Here is a 20,526-nt window from a genome sequence, read left to right as displayed (position 1 = left end):
TCATACAATGCAATAAATTGAACAAAGAGTTCTTTTATTTGATATAACCTGATTCCATATCAATAAACCTTAATGCTATGGATAATTGCTCTAGGTTATTGTAGGAATTTAGCTCGGTATTAAGAATATCAGAAGTTTCTTTATTAAATCAAACAACGGTAAAATTCCAATAATATAATTTGAAAGTACAAAGTTAATAGCCGGTGTAAAATAATATCATTTATTAGTATATTTTTATCGCCGCAAATATTAGTTAAATAATATATGAAAAATCATATTAATCATTTTTTATAAAACAAAGTTAATATGCTTCTTTGTTGAAATGAAAGTAAATTGGTATGTAAGAAAGTTTCTCTTTTCTTGTTAAATAAATAACCATATGTAATGTATTTTTGTATTCTATTATATTGAATCGATTATCAATTACATTAATCCCATTCCCTTTCTACATATAATTTGATTCATTCTGGTATTATATTGAATCAACATTAATTATAATTACCTCTCTCCAATAGAATGCCATATTTTATCATAATTGTCTCATCCCTTTAACACACGTTTAATTTTTTATTGGTTGCTCCTTTTTTCTTTTCATTTTTTAAAATTTTATTCGATGCATGTATTAATATTATATATATTCTACTTTATATTTTAATGGTTTTTTGTTTATAATATTATATTATCTGTTTGTATATTGTTTTTTGTGGCTATAAATCAAATATTTAAATTATCGTTAAATGTGAAAGTTAATATAATCTAAAATCAATGTATGTCATTTTTTTTTGTAAATCTTAAATTATATACTCAATATGAATTATAGTGTTCAGAGCAGAGCTAGTTTATAAAAATGTATCTTAGATACAGATCCATGTTTCTTATTAAAAATTATAAGACAAAGAAGGAATTTAAAAAATGGGTTATTTATCTACGCCACTGACCACAAACATTTAAAGATTAAAATTTTTTTAAACATAAGAATAAAATTGCATTTTAGGGTAATATAACCGGAGCTTCTGGGGCATTATTATAGCTATGGTACATCATTACGTGATATCTCAACATTTAAGTCTATTCTGCCGATAACAAATACGGAACTATTATATATCACCACCATACTTATTCCTACCTCCTTTTACTATTCTAATCTGACTATATAGTGGTACCGTTCACTATAATGAATAGGGAGACATCATGTATGGGATCTATATAATAGTGAAAAAACATGATGCATGCTTCGATTCCTGGTGTCTGCAATGATATAATATTATTATATGTCATTGGGGGTCTGTTGAAATTACACATATTGAATTTAAAAAATTCGGCTGTTTGACAGGTTTGTAAAAAGTTGCATGTTAAAACTCAAAAATCAAAATTTAAGATTTTTACGAAATATATATAGCGAAGATGGCAAATGGGTATAAATTTATAATTCAAATTCTCTAACGATTAATAAAATCTCAGGAAAAGTTTTTGGATAATAAAATTAAAAAAGATATTGAGAAATACTGGAAACCTAAACTTGGAGAATTGTCAATATCACTTAAGAATAAAAATTCCTTAAAAGAAAAATTTTACTTGTTGGCAATGTTTCCTTATCCATCAGGGAATTTACATATGGGTCATGTAAGGGTGTATATGACTAGCGATACTCTAGCTAAATATCATAGAATGATTGGCAAAAATGTTAGCTCCAATTATTTTAATATTACTTATCAATTCTTTTTGAACTACTTAATAACTTGAATCCATATTATTTATACTTTCCTTTACAACTAAATACATGATTTTATATAAAACTTGCCATTCTTTTTATTTAGGTTATATTTCCTATGGGCTGGGATTCATTTGGCTTACCTGCCGAAAATGCTGCTTTATCCAGAGGCATAGATCCTAAACAATGGACAGATAATAATATATCAATTATGAAGGAACAATTATGTAATCTTGGGTGTGATTTTGATTGGAATACGGTTTTAATTTTTAATATAAATTATAAATATATTCCCAATATTCTGAAATAAATTTGCAAAAGTTACTCCCCCTCTCTTGCAAATTATATATAATCTTTTAAGAATTTTTCTTTTATAATAATAAAAATCTTTAATTAAAATTTATAAGTTTTATTAATTATTTATGTATGTTAGAAATTGAAAGCTATATACTTATATAGGAAATTACCACCTCTCATGCCAGTTATTATCAATGGACCCAATTCATATTTCTCAAACTATATGAACATGGATTAGCCTATCAGAAATGGGTTAAATATGATTATTAAATATTGTAGAAAAATTATTTGAAATTTTATACATTCACAGATATCATTTGTGTCAGATGACTTACTTTCATATCCATTAGTTCATAATTTTGAATTAACATAAAATTATATTATTAATTCTATTAAACTATTGTCAACCATGACCGGTTTAGACCACTCTATTGTCCATAAAACATTTTAAGTGACATTTAATTTAAATCAAGTGAAAATTATCATTTTTTAGAATTTTTTCCACTACATAGTAGTCTGAACCAGTTCTTGGTTAACATTCATTAATTCTAGCATTTCATTATGCAATATTTTATAAAACACTTTAGGCAGAAGTAGATTGGGATCCTGTTGATAAAACAGTCCTGGCCAGGGAACAAGTTGATGCAAATGGTATTTCTTGGCGATCAGGTTCTAAGGTTGAAAAGAAAAGGCTTAAGCAATGGTTTCTTAAGACTACTGCATTTTCTAAAGTAAAATAAATGCATTTCACACATTTTTTTATTTTATTTATTTATCTATCATTTTATTGTTTTAAATTTATTTTAAAGTCTATCAATAACAAGAAAATATTTTTGCTTCTCCTCTTCACTTTATTTTTGTGTCCTGCATCCCAAATAATGTGAAACCCTTTGTGCTTAATCGAATGAATTTTTTTAATGGCTAAGAGGCTTAATTTTTTGACCATGTTTTATTTTTAATTTCATATTGACACCTTTCCACATATATTTAGTTTTGAAAATATCGCTGGGAGGTAAGAGGTTTTATGATATTTTATTTGCCAGTTTAGATTTATTTTTAAATTAATAGATTAATAAATTATTACTGTGTTTTTGTTGTTGTCATTGTGTCTACAGTTAAATTGCTGCAATATAAATAATTTAGAATCGGAATGTCTTTTGGAGGTTCAAGATCATTTTCTACTTCGTTTTGAGACAATTTTGATTTTGGTTCTTTACCTTTTAAAAATAATTTATGATAATTAATACAGGTAATCTTTAGCTAGGAATATTGACTTTGACTACTGAAAATTCCCCAATATACCTTTGACTGAAATTTGTGTGACACGAATTATATATGGATGCCCTTTCATGTATCGCTCTAACTAATCACGAATTTAACAGATATAAAGGATATTTTGATTTTTTTGACCAAAGTTTTTCCAAGTCTCAACCTTATAACTCAAATTCATGACTGAATGATTCTTTTTTATAATACCCATTTTGATAATATAATATAAGAACTTTATTAGTGTTGCTTGATTCATATAGCTGATTTCTTGATCTGGTTACCCTAAATAAATTCTGTTGACTATTCTAGTCATGTGGCTTTTTTGTAAATTTATTTTTATATCAGAACTTTTAGGATATGTGTAAAGATACTTTTCTAAGGGCAAAATCTTTATGATTTAAAATTTTTGCCATTCCCAGATTCACTTGTGAATTTTTTTTTGATTGATTGAAGTTCGTTGGGAATATGAAGCCACATGATTTTTTGCAATCAACATTGATATATATATACCCACCCACACATTCTAACAGATTTGTAAAATATAAATAGCACGGAATTAGACACTTCATCAATCAGTTAACAAAGGTTTGATTGAACTGTTACCACACAAAAATATAATACCACTGTCCCCAATTTTCTCAGAATATCTTGTCCTGCGAAAAAGATCATTTTTTATTGGTTTATCTAGATCCAACTTCAATTCATTCAAAATATAAATATGATCTAATATTTCCTCGAATGTTATGCATATTCCTATATTGCTAAATTGTCGCCAGTAGGAATAAATACTACACAAGGATATTCCATAACAGCTGTTAAAAAATGATTGCAGGAATCGCCAATGAGGTTCACAGATGTTGGGATGATCCCTTATAATAGCTAATGCCCAACTCTCTTCAAGAAAACTTTATGAAATTCTTTTAATATTTTTACTGCACAATCTATTTTTATTATACCAAGACCCACTTTTATTTGTTTTATCGTCATTTTATTTTTGTTCAAATCATAATATAAATCTCCCTTTATAAATTTTGCCAAAGGCTCCACATCCTATTTCTTTTGTCAAATTAACATTTTCTCCTGCTATATGCTTAACTGTATTTTAAATATGCCACTCTTCATTAATAAGAAACTTATATAGAGCTTAAATTGAACCAAATTTATCAGTCCATTTCTGTCATTGTTGGTAAAATTGTAAAAAAAATAAATCATTTTCGACCACCTTTTTATGTCTGCTTTAAAGATAAAATTCTGTATGATATGTTCAATTTTTTACATAATCTACAACCATAAGTATTACAAACAGCAACAAATTCATAGATACCATCACCTTATATAATAGGCGAGTTTTAATTGGTCTCTTATGTTCAATGATCTCCAATCAAAATATAATCCTAGAAAATTTTTTATAAATCAATTTTCCATGATCCGTGATATATAGCGCATTTGCCCTCTGACGTTGAATAAACAACAGAGCTACTCTAGGTTTCCCTCATTTCCATCTAATTGGAACATAAGTTAATTGTGGGGTGTAAAGTTAAAAAAATATGAGGAGCCCTCTACACGTTTGTGGGCAAGCTGCACGTACTTGTACCTTGTACGCACAACATTTCAAAAAATGTTACAGACGTCCATAGGCTTTAAGAAAAAGAGTGGGGCAGAAAAAGAGCCTATGCCCAAGAACTGCAGTATGAGTTAATTACTTTAAGGGTGGGTGGTGGCTGATTTTAAGTTTAAATTCTTTAGTGTAAGTCTTTATGATTGCTATCAATATTGAGATTTAAGGTTCATAGAATCTGAAATAAAGATGATTAAATAAAAAAAAATTTGCCTGGTCAGTATGATATAGTATTATTTTTTTGTTGATGATTTATCCATACAATACAGTATTACCACTTATATCTTCCAAAAATAATATTTTAAAACTTCTGACAAAAAGACCTCGAATTTTTTTTAAAAAAGATTTTAGACATAGCTTTATATAAATTTTTTTTAGCGAGTTATAAGACATTCCGATATCAGAAATACATTACTTTTTTTAAAAAAATATATATATTTAAGTCTCTCTACGACGAACTCGATAAATTGGACAAAGATGGGTGGAAAGATGTGGCCGATATACAAAGGGAATGGATAGGACATCCTGTGCAGGAAATATCTGACAAGGTAATTGATTTTGGGTGTTTTAGTTAGCTCTGAACATCTATGAATCTTTATTTCCTAGATTCTTATGAATTCAAAATAAAAAATTTTTCACATTTTTTCTTTGTGTGTCCTAACCAATAAACCAAATTCAATAAATTGAAATATGGCATCCTTGTTTGTTGTGAACCTCGCTCTTAAATGACTCGTGACTTGCTGGGGATGAAATCAGCTCAACATTTTCTGAACGGCAATTTGCGTGTAATGGACTATGGTAGGGTGGGGGGTTTCACGGATGGCATTTAGCTATAAATAATCACTTCTATATAATGATTAGACGCAATGCGTAAATTGTATAGTCACTAAATTGATATCTAGTTTACTTTCTTCCATTTAAAAAAAATAAAATTAATAAGATATTAATCTCATTAACATGCGTCAGCCTAACCTTAATTTAATTTTTATCATTATCATAAGTTTTTTTTTTTCAAACACTGTCCTTTTTTAGTGCGAATTTGATGACACGACACTACTAAATATATGGAAATACCTCATTAATGGCACTATCATTGATGTATATATATACTATTAGATTGGCGATTCATTTATTAAATATACTTAAGTGTCCATCCATATGAGTCAGCTGTAGCGCCATTTTGTGGTTTTCACGTCGATTGAATGTCATTAATGTGCCATTATGGGCACGAATGGATCGTCTCTAGTAGCATAAAATACCAATGGACACCATTTGACTAAAAACACCATAAATTAAAAATTATATGAACTTAAATATTCTGGTAATACTAAGTATTATAAAAAAAAATAAATAAAGACGCTTAAAAAGGATTGGGGAACTTACGCAGACTTTCCGATAGAGAGGCTACCCGGAACGGAAATCGATTCGCGTTTGTCGGTTTTTATGGACAGACCGGAAATTTTGGCCTACACCGGACAATACAACAAAAATGGCTTACTGGAAGAAAATGGTGGGATGGCTATAGCCATTAAAAGCGAACACGAATTAAATCTTCCCGAGTTGTACGATAAAAATTTCGAGGTACGCGAAAATAATTGACTCTTTTTTTTCAAAAAAATTATTATTGTAACTAGTACTCGAATCCTATTCCGCCAAAAGTAAAAACAAAAGTTATATATTTAAAATCCCATAAAGCAAAATAATTTTGGGTTTTGTCGCAAGGAGAGAAAAAACATATGTTTTTTAAAAAAAATGAAAAGATTAAATGACTGTCACTGATTTATAAACATTAACAACGTTTTTTAAAAAGTCAGATTCGGATATGATAAAGAAGTTAATTATCAAGGCTGCTCACCCGTTTCTCGAGGATGATTATAAAATTCCGATATTCGTTGTCGATGATATAGAATACGATATTCACAACGATTCTAAATTCGGTTTTTTTAAAAGAAAAAAAAATTAAATAGTTTTGCGTTTATTGCTTTCAATTTTTTTATACATTTTGTCCTTTACATTTATCAATTGAATTGTGAGTAAGTTTTCACGTCATTATTTTTGGGTTAGTAATGAATAACCATGGTCGTATTCAATGGATATAGTAATTCAGGGTTTTGCAAATTTTAAAAAAAAATTGTATTCGGATAAAAATACAGATGCATTTTAAAAATTTTGTATTTAAGATACTTGATACTTAGGAAAAGTTTCAATAAGATATAAGATACTTGTATCTTGTTAAAAAAAAGTATTTTAGATACAAGAGAATTTTTTTTAAACATCAAGCTTTATTTTTTAAATAAAATATGTTAAAATTTATATGAAATATGAAATGAAATAAATTGTAGAAAATGACAAATTGGTTATATAAGGTAAAACGATTTTTTAAAGTAGGGATGAGAAACAATGGCCAATGCCGTTTTAGAGTTATTATCAAATTCATATATTTTTAAATCTTTTATTTAAATAATTTTCTACATAGCTAATGGTACAGAATAATCACAGAATACAAACATTCTATCCCCCCTTTCCTTTATGTCTTCCTTACAGTAATTTTCCCGTGAGAATAATCGAGAATATTCCATTTTCTTATTTCCATGATAATGCCTCCTCCCTGAACGTTTTTCTAACTCTTGAGTCGATATTGTTAGTTCCATTCTATTTATCTGCAGGGTAGAATCTGCTGATCTCTGACCCTTTAGTCCGTCATTAAATTTCCGTCCTTTGTAGACTGGTCATTCTGTCTCACATATAACTGATTGATTGTTATATGGTACCGTGCTCCAATGTAGCAACTCCCATCTTATTACTACTTTCCGTATTACGTCCTCAGAATCCCAGACTTTCTATTGCTGAACCGCCTCCACCAGTGCATTCAGCCCCCCCCCCACCAGCAATTGCTTCGTTTTTGGCTATTTCTTATTCTCCAGCCTAACAAGGGTATATCATCATCTTATTTCTATACGGTTTAACACCGATAGGAAAGACCGGGGATAATGTTATCCTATTCCAGGTATTATCCTCACAGGGAGAAACGACTACCTTATTTCAACATCTGACAGACATAGCTTTCCATGGGTGTCCGTTCTGGTTTTGAGATCCCGACCCTGATTCTTCACCACATTAGATGGATCACGAATTGTATCATTCTCAAATGCTTATTCTCACATCTCTCTTCCTTTGCATACGATGCAGACCTGTGTCCCTTGGTCATTCATTACCTATATTTGCGAAATAGCTTGACATGCCCCTCCCATTATACCCATATGAAATCCACTTTTCAGTGAATAAAAACGATCGCTAAATGGCAGATATCTGCAACACTACTACCCCAATCTCCATATACATTGTCTATTATATCCAATTTAAGATAAGTTTTTTTTTCTAAGAAACTATAACTACTTTTAGTAAAATACCCCTGATATTTTTTGAGACCTCGCCTTTTCCACATCTTCAGTTTTCCCAACCAATGATTAAGATATTTCATCAATTTTTTCTTCCCCCCCCCCCTTCCATTTAATTGTAACATCAAAACTTAGATAACCTATTCAGGTTCAACTTTCCCCGTGATTTACACTATTTATGTATCCCATTTTTTTCGTAATCCTCCACTACCTTCGATCTCTTACCTGATCCCTATGGCGGACTATCTTTTTTCCCAGTGTCAATTGCATCCTTACCCATACCTTCTGACCTATTATATATTCCAACTATCCTGTTTGCTCATCTTCACTATACTTATGTTCCTTCAACTAGTTCAATTATATTCTAAATCAACAGAGTCCATCCACGCTTATATTTGGCATGATTGTAATAGGACAATGGAAATCACGTTTCTCATTTTCCTTCCTTTATTTTCTTCAACCAAGTTTTTCGGACCTATCAATCCTTTCCAATTGCCTTTTCAAACTCAGGTAATTTGGTGCTGCTAGAATATGGCACTTAAAAACGCCAGCTCTCTATTTGAAACTAAAGTATTTATAACCCCATATTTCCCCAATAACGTTGACAATTTTTATATTACAACTTTTCCTGATACTCAATCCATTTTGAGTTATATATATCCACCATTTTAAAATACAAGCTTCACATTTTTAATACATATTTTATATTATTTTATTTATCCCGGCCCACCATAAATCTTATCGACTCCATTATTCTATTCTTTTAGCGTTTTGATGTCCCGTGTATAGTAACTTTAGAACTTTCACAATTTTTTTTAAATGACTGCTCACGTGCCTCATACAAGTTTATCAACACTTCTAAATTCTTTATGTCCCATCCTCCTTATTGTTTCTTTTTCATTAAATAAGCCTTTATTTTTATCAATTCTCGACCTCTTTGAGTCTCCTTTCACTTCTTTCCAAGTGATTGGTCCACCTTTGAATATTTCCGCAACTTCCCTGACCCACCTTAAATCTTTCCCCTTATCTTTCTTCCTTCCATCATCTTAATCCCAAGAGATAACCTACAAAAAAGGCATCCATTCAACCCTTTTGATATGGTAATCAATCGTTAACAATTCTTTCACATAGTACGTCTGTAAATATGCTTTGGAAAAGTTACCTGCGAATAATATCATCAGTGATGTATCTCATTCACTATATTCAATCGTACTAATAATCCCTGACTGAGTCCGTTTCTTTGTAACATAACATTTTGATATGAATATGAATTTGAAAGTTGATATTTTAAAATAATATGCTCGAGTTTTGATTCATATTTCATTCTTATATCACAAAAAAAAAATCTTATTTCAGTTTCTCAGTACTCATTCACGATTGATGCGCCGTCATGTCCTACCTCGAAAGATCTTTCAAAAACTCGCGAATTTTATAGGAAATACGTGGATCCCAATATTCTCGACTCGATATCGAAAATGAACGATTCACACGGTGACGGCGATATCGAAGAAATCAGACATTCTGTCAAAAGACATCTGAGAAAAAATTGGTAAACAATTGTGTTTTATCAAAATATTTATTTGTAGACCCACGAAATCCGTAAAATCTTAAAATAAAAACACCCATAAATTTGTTAAAAATATAGATTAAAATTCAATAGAGTTGTATTTAGCTTATGTGATTGTTGAGGCTAAAATCATATGATTTCGAGATTCACAAGCCTCGACTTGTACCTGGACAAACAAATCGTTCCAATATTAATGCCGAAGACTACCATAAAGTGACCGTTTTTATTCCTCTTTTTGGATACATTTTTGACTCAAATCAACACGATTCGTGCATTCATCTAATGGCTCTATCCAATTTACAAATACCATTACATAAAAATCCTACTAATTAAATCTTCATATTGAAAATATTTAACTCAACTTTATCTAAATGATATAAATGTATTTTGAGGGTCAATTAATTTCAAAATTTAAATCTTCGTATGAAAGATTAATTTTAATAAATAATCCTCAGAGAAACGTAATGGGAAGCATCGCATACCTTAAAATATTTTTTGTAGCTTTAATTTCTTCTTCCAAATTAATTAAAATTATGATATATTTTGGCAACAATACCATAAATACAAGCATAAATGAGATGGCCTTTTTTTCATTACGGTGATTAAAACCTATCTCAGAAGTACGATATCAGAGAACCGATTGAATGGATGGACGGCCCAAATTTTACGTCCCTGGTCTGGGTTTTTATATTTTCAGACCCAACCCGGATTTTTTAATTTTTATAGATAATAATGGCGATTTAAGATATCCGGCCCGGTTATATTTAAAAATAATAAATACGGCCCAGCCCATGTACTCGGGTCGGACTTAGGGCCGGGTCTGCAGGTCTCTGATATTAGTTATAATAATTTATTATTAACAGTCGCTTTTAAAAATTTGTATTTTCCAATTTTATTATTTATGTTAGAAAGAAAGAAAGAAAGAAATAGTCATTTTTTAAAAAAAAATAAATATGATTTGGCTTTATTAAATTTTATATGATAATTTAGTTCTGATAAATTGTTTAATGATCCAATTTCCCCTCCTTTAGAAAATTCCTGGCTACGCGCCGGGCTTAATGATTATATCTGTTTTTATTTATTCTCGATAAATGTTCTAGTTCGAAATTTTTGACCTCGAGATACGTTTATACAAAATGAAATGATCTTAATTATTTTACATGAAAAAAAGAATTATAAGTTTATAACCTTTTTTTTGTTTCTAAAGTGTAAAGATCCGAAGGAGTTGTTATTTATAGAATATCCTGCATAAACTAACATCGATCCTAGAGTCCAGAAAAATTTATTCAATTCTACGGTCACCATTAATGTACAAATTTATCACCCTAAAATTTTGGCATCTCTTTACAAGCTTATCAAGATTTTGTATGCGATTTTTTATATACGCTAACTCATCCTTGAATGCTTCTTTATAAAAAAATAGCTCGGGCGGTTATGACTCCAGTTCCAGGTTGAGAGACTGGCTCGTTTCGCGACAAAGGAAGTGGGGGACCCCCGTGCCCATCATACATTGCCCCGAATGCAAGGTTAAAGGCAATCGAGCGTTTAACATAAATGGAGTTTATCCCGTGGCATATTCTAAATTACCAATTATTATAGGTATTTATATGATTTTTTTTGCTTTATCATAAAGCCCACAGTTGTTTTATATTATTAAAACTAACATTTAAAACTTCTTTTGTAATTTTAATCGAAACATCGTCGGTCTAGGCCACTTGCGCAAATGTTTAAAATTGAGAAAATCAACATTAAAGTTTAAAATAGGAAAAAGTTATTGATCAATTTTGTTAATAACTAAAAAATTAATATTTTTTTAATCTAGTTTTTATTGGAAATAAATAAGTTATTATCGACTTCTAACTCTAAAACTTTGAAAATGTCGAGTGCAGCACTCCAATTCTAGACCGACGACATATATAGCAGTGATTTTTTAATAACACTACTTAGTATTATTAAAATAAAATAACGTTTGTTGTAAAAAATAGTATTTACTTTATTTTGTGAGTTTTCTACTATTAATAGAACATTGTATTATTGTTTATACGATTGAATTTTGTATTATTTCTTAGAAGAAAGAAAATGAAAAGAAAAGATAGAAAGAAAGAACAAAATTAAAAGGACTTGTAAAATAAATATTAATTTTTTTTTGAATCTTTTCAAGGAAGAACAGGATGATATTTTGATATCTCTCTTCGATTTCTATAAATATTAGATGATTTTAATTAATTATCTTTTTACTTCCACGAGTAGAGTAATAATAAATTTTTAAGAAATTTATGAATTTAAAATATAATATTTATTGTATTTTTTTGTCATTCGCAAAAAGCCAACGCGTGTGTTTAAAAAACCTCTATCAACTCTCAAAGCGCTTTATTAAAAATAATTTTTTTGGGGGGATTAAAATATTACAAAACTGGATATATATATATATATTAAAATTAATATTGCCATCGCTGCCAAATTGAGATAATTTTTGTAGAAATATTATTATTCTAGACCCTACCCAGACGATTAACCACACCACGTGCCCCGTGTGTCATTGCCCCTTGGCCTATTTTGACACGGATACACTGGACACCTTTGTAGATTCATCTTGGTATTTCTCCCGATTTTTGGATTCCCAGTGCGATTCAGCTCCCTTCAGAAATGACGTAGTTGATGCATATTTGCCGGTCGATTTGTACGTTGGGGGAAAAGAACATGGTTTTTAAAAAAAAAAATAAATTTGTATATAAATCCGACCTAGAAATGTTCTCCAAATTTTAATAAGCGTTTTATAAATTGTTGAAATGGAAATAAAATGCTAAAGATATTTTATATATTTATTTTATATGGTGAGAGGTTTAAGTGAAAGAAAACGGTATTAGTGCCAGTGATCCTCTACTAAAAGTCCTGATTCATTATGGAGGTATGCTAAAATCATTAGTTCTGCGCTGCTAAAAGTAACGATTAAAATTGAGTAGCTTATATGCAGGGGCGATTAATAGCTTCGTTACTTTTTGTTTTCGAGGCGGTAGCTAACATATGATATATAATTAACCACTTTCTTTATTGGGGTATTGTATAATTTAATAAAGACTTTTTATTTGATTTTTTTTCGTTAGAAAATATTCTAAAATCTTAAAATATAAGTATTCTCTAATATCAAAACTATGAAGCAGATCATATTGCCGATCTTACTATCCAATCAGATTCAGGAGAATTGTAGGCCATACATTAAATATTACGATACACATTATTAATACGATTGAATATGGCTTATAAAGCCTTATATTGGCAACTGAGTAGATGTCTTTACATAAGTTCTTTTGCGTTTTAAAATATTTTAAGATCTGAAGTTTCTAGATGGTTCACGAATGTTGTTATTTTTCTTCCCAAGAATTTTACTCCGTTAGTCTCGGCATTATTTTACCGCACCGCAAAATAGGCGAATTCTGAAACAAGAAAGGCATTCCCAATTGAAAAAAAAAATTTATAAATTAGTAGAGAAACTTTTTTGCGACATTATAAAAACCAATAGGCATACCGATTCAACATATAAAAAGGAAATACGTTTAGTGACAATGCTTGACGCCATGAACTGAAATGTTTGAATAACGTCATTCGTTACTATCTAGAAACTAACGAGTAAAATGACAGAATTGCTTTTTTGAGTAATATATTGTATATCATTATTCATGACTTTTAAAAATATAGAATGTGAAAGAACTTATCAATAAAAATAGTAACACCGGGACTTATAAATGTAAACTACTATGACCTAATGCCAAGATTTCTATTTCAATGACCAGCAGTTGTAAAGGATTTTTATAGAGAAAATTAAAGATGTTTCTTCTCGCTAGAGAAAAACTTAAAAAAATCTTATTTTAAAATTCAAATAACAAAATTCATTAATTATAAATTAAAGTTTTACAAAATATGTAAATCTATTAAAAAATAAGGAGTTCATTTTGCCACTATAAGAAAAATTATGCATATATATATGATCATATGAGGGCTTCCATATTTTATTTGCTCTTAGAGCTAGTTATGGAAAAAAAATATAGGCATAATTTTTTTTAGAAAATAGCTTCTAAAGAGAAATACCTTATATTAAAAAGTAGCGTTAATTGTTAGAACAGTAAAAATTAAATTCAATTATTTTTATATAAAAAAAATAGTTCATTTTTTGAATATCCCTAATTGCTACCAACATATATATAATGTTAGCGTCAATGTGATATTTCCGGCAATGTGCTATTTTTTCAACTTTAAATCATTTTTTGAGCTCTTTTTTTTTGTATATTAGTTTTTCCATTGATTTTTCATATAAATTGTAAATGACTCAAAGGTTATCGATAAAATTATCTACAATTCATAAGATAGGTATTCTAAACATGCTGGATTACATTTCCGGTAAAATCAAAACTTTTAAATTTACAAAAAAAGCGCTCAAAAAATGATTTAAAGTTAAAAAAAAATAACACATTGCTGGAAAAAACACGTTGACAATATTGTGTAAGGTTATTTTTAGTAACCTATTAAATATGATTCTTTGATTTAAAAGTCTAAATATTAATCTTAAATAATTTACAAAATATATTGTTAGATTTATTTAAAAAAAATTGTATATTAAAGCCACTTTGCACCTCTATTTCGCTCGATTTATGCAACATTTTCTTCATTCCATCGGTATGACACAACACAAGGAACCGTTTAAATCCCTTTTAATGATTGGGCAAGTTACTAACAAAAGCTTCTTTATCCAAGAAAGTGGAGTCTATATTCCACGAGAAAGAGTTGATTTCAAAAGTTATATATAATTTTTAGTCTATATTTTTAAATTCTTCAATTTTTTTTTGTTTGAAACAAATTCACGAAGAAATTTATTTTATACTTTTGAAAGTTATAAGGTTTTATATATATATAATTTTTAAAATTATTCTTGTTTAAATCATATATATTTTTTTATTATTAAATAATTTTATTTAAAAAACGGTTTCAATTTAAAAATAAGTTACAATTGGTTAGGAGCAAAAGTTCTTACTTTTTAAAAAATTTATGCCTACAAATAGCAATTTATAAAGATAATGAGGATGAAAACGATTTATTTTCAGAAATTTGTTATAATTATATTTAAAAGTTATTAGTTATTCAATAAAATCTTTTCTAAAATAGCAGTAAATCGAACTTAACGAGATGTTTTATTAAACGAGCATGACGTATCATGTGAAAGTGGAAAGATATGAGAAAAATTGAAATTTAAAAATCTTTTTCCAAGCTCACTGTAAAAGCTACATTAATGATCTCAGAAAAGACAAAAATATGGATTCTTGTTCTAATGATGGTTAACAAGGATTTAATGCCATTCCCTTCTATAAATAATACTGGAATGCAAGATTTTCAATAAATGTTAAAATATCGATTTTTGCAATACAATATTGTTTAAATAAAACTAATCTCATTCTACATTTAGTACTGATTTATTTTAAAGAATACTTGTTCTTATCTAAATCTTATTTCACTATATCAAAATATAAAAAATCAAATCGACATTTTTATCTTTTTGTTGTTGTATAGCATTATTTCAGGCCTTACATGGACAATCTGGTAGGTTGTCAAAAATCTGAGTTTCCATCAGTATCAGATTATCTTAAGATATTAGCTACTAAACATTCGTCAATTGATCTCCAATATTTGGACAACAAGACAATTTGACTGTCCAAGAAAAATTTGTTTTCGTCCCATGTTTCATATATAACGGAAATATTCGTTAGAAAAATAAGAGCATTGGATCATCCCGATCCTTCAATTTTTTATAATTATGTATTTCAGCTACAAGTAAATTCAGCAAGCGTGTATTCTGCATGGCTGGTCTCACATTGAACTTAAGAAGTTCTTCGATAGCCCTCCAAATCCAAAATCAAATGATTATTATATGTAATTATAATACTAAATAAATCGTTTAATGGGGTTCTTATTATGAGTAATATTTGTTAGATATAAATTGAAAATTTGTATGATAAATTTTATTTCAAAATTTGCTTCTAATAAATTAATAATCTTAGTTTTAAAAAAAAATTCAACACCATCACTCCACTGCAGATTTTTATGGTGGCGTGAAATTTGATATGCTGCCTCCAGCCCATCGTTTAGAAAAAAAGAGACGGGCAGCACTTAGATCTCTAGAGATCTGCAATACCCGGTCCATCCGAGTAAAGTCTGAAAATTTTTTATTCGGGCCGGGTCAGTCAATAACGGATTACAATATAATCCACATTATTATGAGGTTTTTTTTTTGCTCATATCTTTAACCATAATCCTGAATTTTAATTTAATCTCAAAACATGGTTTAAATATCATCGTTGACGGATAGGAATTTTTAGTGTTGTTAAACGGCTCAATTTGAGTCGATTTTTAAAAAGGGCTAACCCGATATTTTAGCCAGAAAAATATTGTTTAAGTCTCGAGATTTCGTTAATAGATGCTCAAATCTTTGTGCCGCCTATGAGCAAAATCTTAAGGCTTGCATAATATTTTTCCTAATAAAATATTGAATTATTGAGCCGTTTAACAACACTTAGAAATTTCCATAGAGCACAGATATTATGTGATCGCTTTATCGACATTTTTGGTGTGCATATATGCAGCCCTGAAAAATTATAATTTTTTTTCATTTCATATCAATCTCTCAGTGATCCTATAATACAGAATTCAACCCGTAAACTTGCAAAACACTTGCTAGTTTTAATCAAAAAATTAATCATTGTATTCCTTCACCTGCCCCCCTCTACCATTTTTATGATTATTTTATGTATAGGAACAATTAACCTATATATCTTTTATAAAAAAAAAATAACCGCTCAAATATACTCAAAAAATTCTTATAAGCGACATATTGGCGCCTTTTTAAATCAAAAATTGTTATGAATAAACTGGATCGTCGATTTTTTTTTTTGAAAACAATTATTAGTATTATAATATTAAACTTTTCATATTTTTATTAGGAAAGTCTCTTATCGACAAAGTAACCAAACTACCCGTTCAAACAAAGTGGGAAAAAATGTCGAAATCGAAATTTAACGGCATAAATCCTCAGGAATTGATAGACTCGCATGGAATAGACACACTCAGACTCATAGCGCTGAGTCAAAGCAGCCCATGTTCTCAAAAACCGTGGATTAGCAACGATAAGAACCAATCAGAAATCATTAAATTTCAAGATAAACTTTGGTTAACCATTTTCCACCTACGCAAACAGAGAACGGAGCCTATAGGTTTTGATGTTTGGATTGGCAGATAAGATTTAAATAAATTTTGATTAAATCTATTTTTATTTACTCAAACCTAAGATAAAGTACGATTTTTTATGAAGAGTTTTAAGGTAACCTAGAGGATTGAAATGTGCCCCTCCTATCATCTCATTAAATATTTAAACTATTTTACATTAAGAATTTTAAATCGCTAGTTATTAATCAGATATAAATTTAGAGAATTTATTGGCAACGTTTTAGATCTTTTTCCCTGTTAAAATAATATTTAGATTTTTCACCTGAATCATTGGCTAAACTTAGAGACTTGGATAGAGATCTCCGGGATAAAACGAATTATTTTATCGCCAAGATTAATTTTCATTTCCAGAATCATAATTTGCATTTGGTTATCGACCAATTGGAATCATTTTGCCTCATCTTGCGGGTAAATTTTTAAAAAATATATAAATTCGTACTAGTAGTAAGAATCAGAGGTCGGCAAATGGCACAAATCTTCAGGCAGGGGTTCGGTGGGAATTTGGTAAATATCCAGCATTGCCCTTGCTCAACAATATCCAGGTCGGGCATTGCATACCCATGGTAAAGATGATTTCATAAGCATGCATCATGGCACCGATTTGTCTAATTTTATTTTGAGAAATTTCACAGGAAAGATATAGACTGAATTAGTATAAGTTATTCATATTGAGTTTGGATTTATCAAGAATGAAAAAAGTTTGAATATTTATTGAAAATTGAAGTTATTTATATTTTTTTAAATTGGAAGGAAATATTCCAGGTTTTTTTAAAAATTTCGAAATATTTTAGCCACTTTTCAACAAACATTTGGCCCCATCTATTTTATAAATATATATATTAATTAAACAGAATTACCCTTTAGTCATGCTGGCCAAAAGTTACCAATACCAATTATCCGCGGCTAAGGCGATCATAGTATTAAGTACGTTTGCTCCTCATTTCGCTTCCGAATTATGGCGCGGGATTAGCTCATTGCCTAAGCTGGAGGATAGAAATGTGAACGATACAGAAAACGGTTGTATTAAATGGGTTTTTTGATTATATTTACTTTATTTTTGAATATTTACTCTTTTTATATATATATATACATTATGTATAGATGGAATTATTGCTCCATAAGAAATATTATTTTTTATATCGTTTGTTTCTGAGAAAGAGCAAATTATTACGATTGATAATATTTATTATATATCTAGCCAACTTTTATTTATACTCAACCAGGACTCCGAAGTTCTCGAACAATCATGGCCCGTTCCCGATCCCGTCTATCCTTTACCCTGCATTGTTAGCTTTGAGCTAAAAGAACACCAATCTCACGTTTTCAAACTACAGTGCTCCACCCTCAATAAACTTTCGGCATCTGGTGACAAGATTTTGCCACTTATGGTAGCATTGAATCATGCTAAACTCATCGTTAAGGACGATATCAAAGTGTATAGCGATCAGAAGGAAGCTTCGTTAAAGGACACATTTAAGGATTTAAATCGAGAGAAGAGTCAAGATTTACTAGACACAATCAAGGAGTGGTGGCGAATAGTCAAGTACAAATATCCCGAATATTCGGATAATTTGTCGCTACCATCTCTTCCTAATAATGACAGTAACAAGGACCCTTTGCAAGCCTCCGAAATATATTCCTACAATGTCCCCTTGGAGAATATAACCTCACCTTTAGGAAATTTCTCGAACGATATAAATGTTTTGCGCGATTTTATCCACCCACTTTTCAAAGAAAACATATTGGAATTCTTGGCTTTTGAAAAAGTTTTTATGGCCTACGTTAAACTTAGAGTTTGTTCCAATGCTGGCTGCGCTCTAAAATTTCCTTACCCCGATCGAAAAGATATTCTTCAGAGCCTAATTAATGCCGAGGCAAACAATAAACCTCCTGACATGATTGATGATATAAATTTAAAGCGCGCAAAAATGAATTAAATTCTTAATAAACCTTGGCAATATATTTCAATAAAATAAAATGATTGCATTTAGGCAAATTTCTTTTAATTAACAATTATTTTAGGCGAAAGCCATAGCAAACGCTTTCGAGTGTTTGGTAGTAGTCATTATAAAAAAAATTAATTAAATTCATAAATATATAGTTATAAATTATTATTAGTTTAAAATATATTATGTGTGCACATATTACCTTAAAAAATGGAAATTCCTAATTTAAACATTATTCGCTAGGACTCTCCTGTTTGACGCATTACTAATTTCTACTTATTTATCTCGTTTTGATAAGAATTATAAAACTATTAATTATAATTTCCCGGTGTCATAGTTTTATCCTAAAAAAAATTAAAGTATTATTAAAAACTGTTACAAGAGGGGTTGTCTTGAACTATACATGTGGTTTGATCGATATAAAATAGGAATAATTTAATCCTTTTTTTCTTAAAACTTCAATAATACCTTTTGTATACATCATCTAGTAATATATATACTTGGTCAAATCAATTAATCGGTAATATGTTAAATTGAAGCCTCAAAATAAAAAAGATTTAAATGGACATGTAAAGTCAAGATATAATGTGATATTAACGCCTTTATAAGAAACTAATCTTTATTTCGATTTATGGCAAAACGATATCTTTGAAGAAAAAAGTTTATGAGCGTTGCGTATTAGCTAAAAATGACATTTTTTAGAAATGTAGTTATTACAGATGAAAATAATCTTTACGTTTTTCGTATATTTCACTAATGATAGCCATAGAAACAAATCTATGGATAACAGTGAACATCAAAATATTTAGAAGTGCTCTATGCCATTGTATAAAATTAAAATATTAGGTGAATCTGAATTATCAAAAGATAAAATTTATTTTATAAACCTTTTCCAGACGAGGTATGTATATATATATAAAAAAATTATTTATTTATTATATATCTGTAGCGCTTATCCTAAATCACTATCTGTGATTGGGTGAAGAAAATTCTATCGATAATTAAACAATATCTATTGATATAAGTTGACTGATAGATTATTTGGTTATTGATAAATTTTAATTTATAACGATTCGCTTTATTTTCTGACGGGATAGTAAGAACCCCTTGCTTATGGTACCAATTAAAATGGAAATCCAAATGAGGGTTAGTCTCGGAAGGGGGTAAATGTTTATATCATATAGTACCTCCTAGATTCTATTATATTGATGGACTTGCTTTTGAGCAAATATAAAATAATTTTAAAATGATTTATTATTAATAAAAAGGACCAAATTTTCATTAAAAAAAGCAATTTTGAGAAAATAATGAATGTACATTTTTTTCTAAAACCTTTTTATTGATAAATTTCTGTATTCATCCATTGGAACAGGAAGATTATAATGTAAAATAAATAGTTAATGACATTACTTAAGCTATATTTATACAAAAGATTCGAAGAATGAAATTTG

General features: G+C 29.1%; 1 protein-coding gene across 1 annotated transcript; it reads left to right on the top strand.

Moving 5' to 3' along the window:
* Positions 1–1,336: 1,336 nt before the first annotated feature.
* Positions 1,337–19,066, top strand: LOC135924007 (probable leucine--tRNA ligase, mitochondrial). The gene is made up of 16 exons (XM_065459051.1): positions 1,337–1,415; positions 1,462–1,683; positions 1,818–1,970; positions 2,171–2,260; positions 2,596–2,739; positions 5,339–5,443; positions 6,252–6,476; positions 6,706–6,832; positions 9,650–9,842; positions 11,284–11,459; positions 12,357–12,563; positions 14,478–14,651; positions 16,847–17,116; positions 17,383–17,537; positions 17,981–18,160; positions 18,353–19,066. The coding sequence occupies exons 1-16, from the start codon at positions 1,350–1,352 to the stop codon at positions 19,064–19,066; spliced, it is 3,201 nt and encodes a 1,066-aa protein (XP_065315123.1). The 5' UTR covers positions 1,337–1,349.
* Positions 19,067–20,526: the final 1,460 nt, after the last annotated feature.

Source organism: Gordionus sp. m RMFG-2023, chromosome 2 (assembly GCF_954871325.1).
Source record: "Gordionus sp. m RMFG-2023 chromosome 2, tfGorSpeb1-WG-v2, whole genome shotgun sequence".
NCBI lineage: Eukaryota > Metazoa > Nematomorpha > Gordioida > Chordodea > Parachordodidae > Gordionus > Gordionus sp. m RMFG-2023.
Note: the sequence above shows the minus strand (reverse complement) of the source record. Positions and strands in the feature narration are given on the sequence as shown.

Bases quoted from the DNA above. Each gene is read 5' to 3' on its own strand.
- LOC135924007 (XM_065459051.1), top strand. From the start codon at position 1,350: ATGTTAAAACTCAAAAATCAAAATTTAAGATTTTTACGAAATATATAT. The intron at 2,261-2,595 runs GTTAAATATGAT...AAAACACTTTAG, and splicing joins GATTAGCCTATCAGAAATGG to GCAGAAGTAGATTGGGATCC. The intron at 11,460-12,356 runs GTATTTATATGA...TTATTATTCTAG, and splicing joins TAAATTACCAATTATTATAG to ACCCTACCCAGACGATTAAC.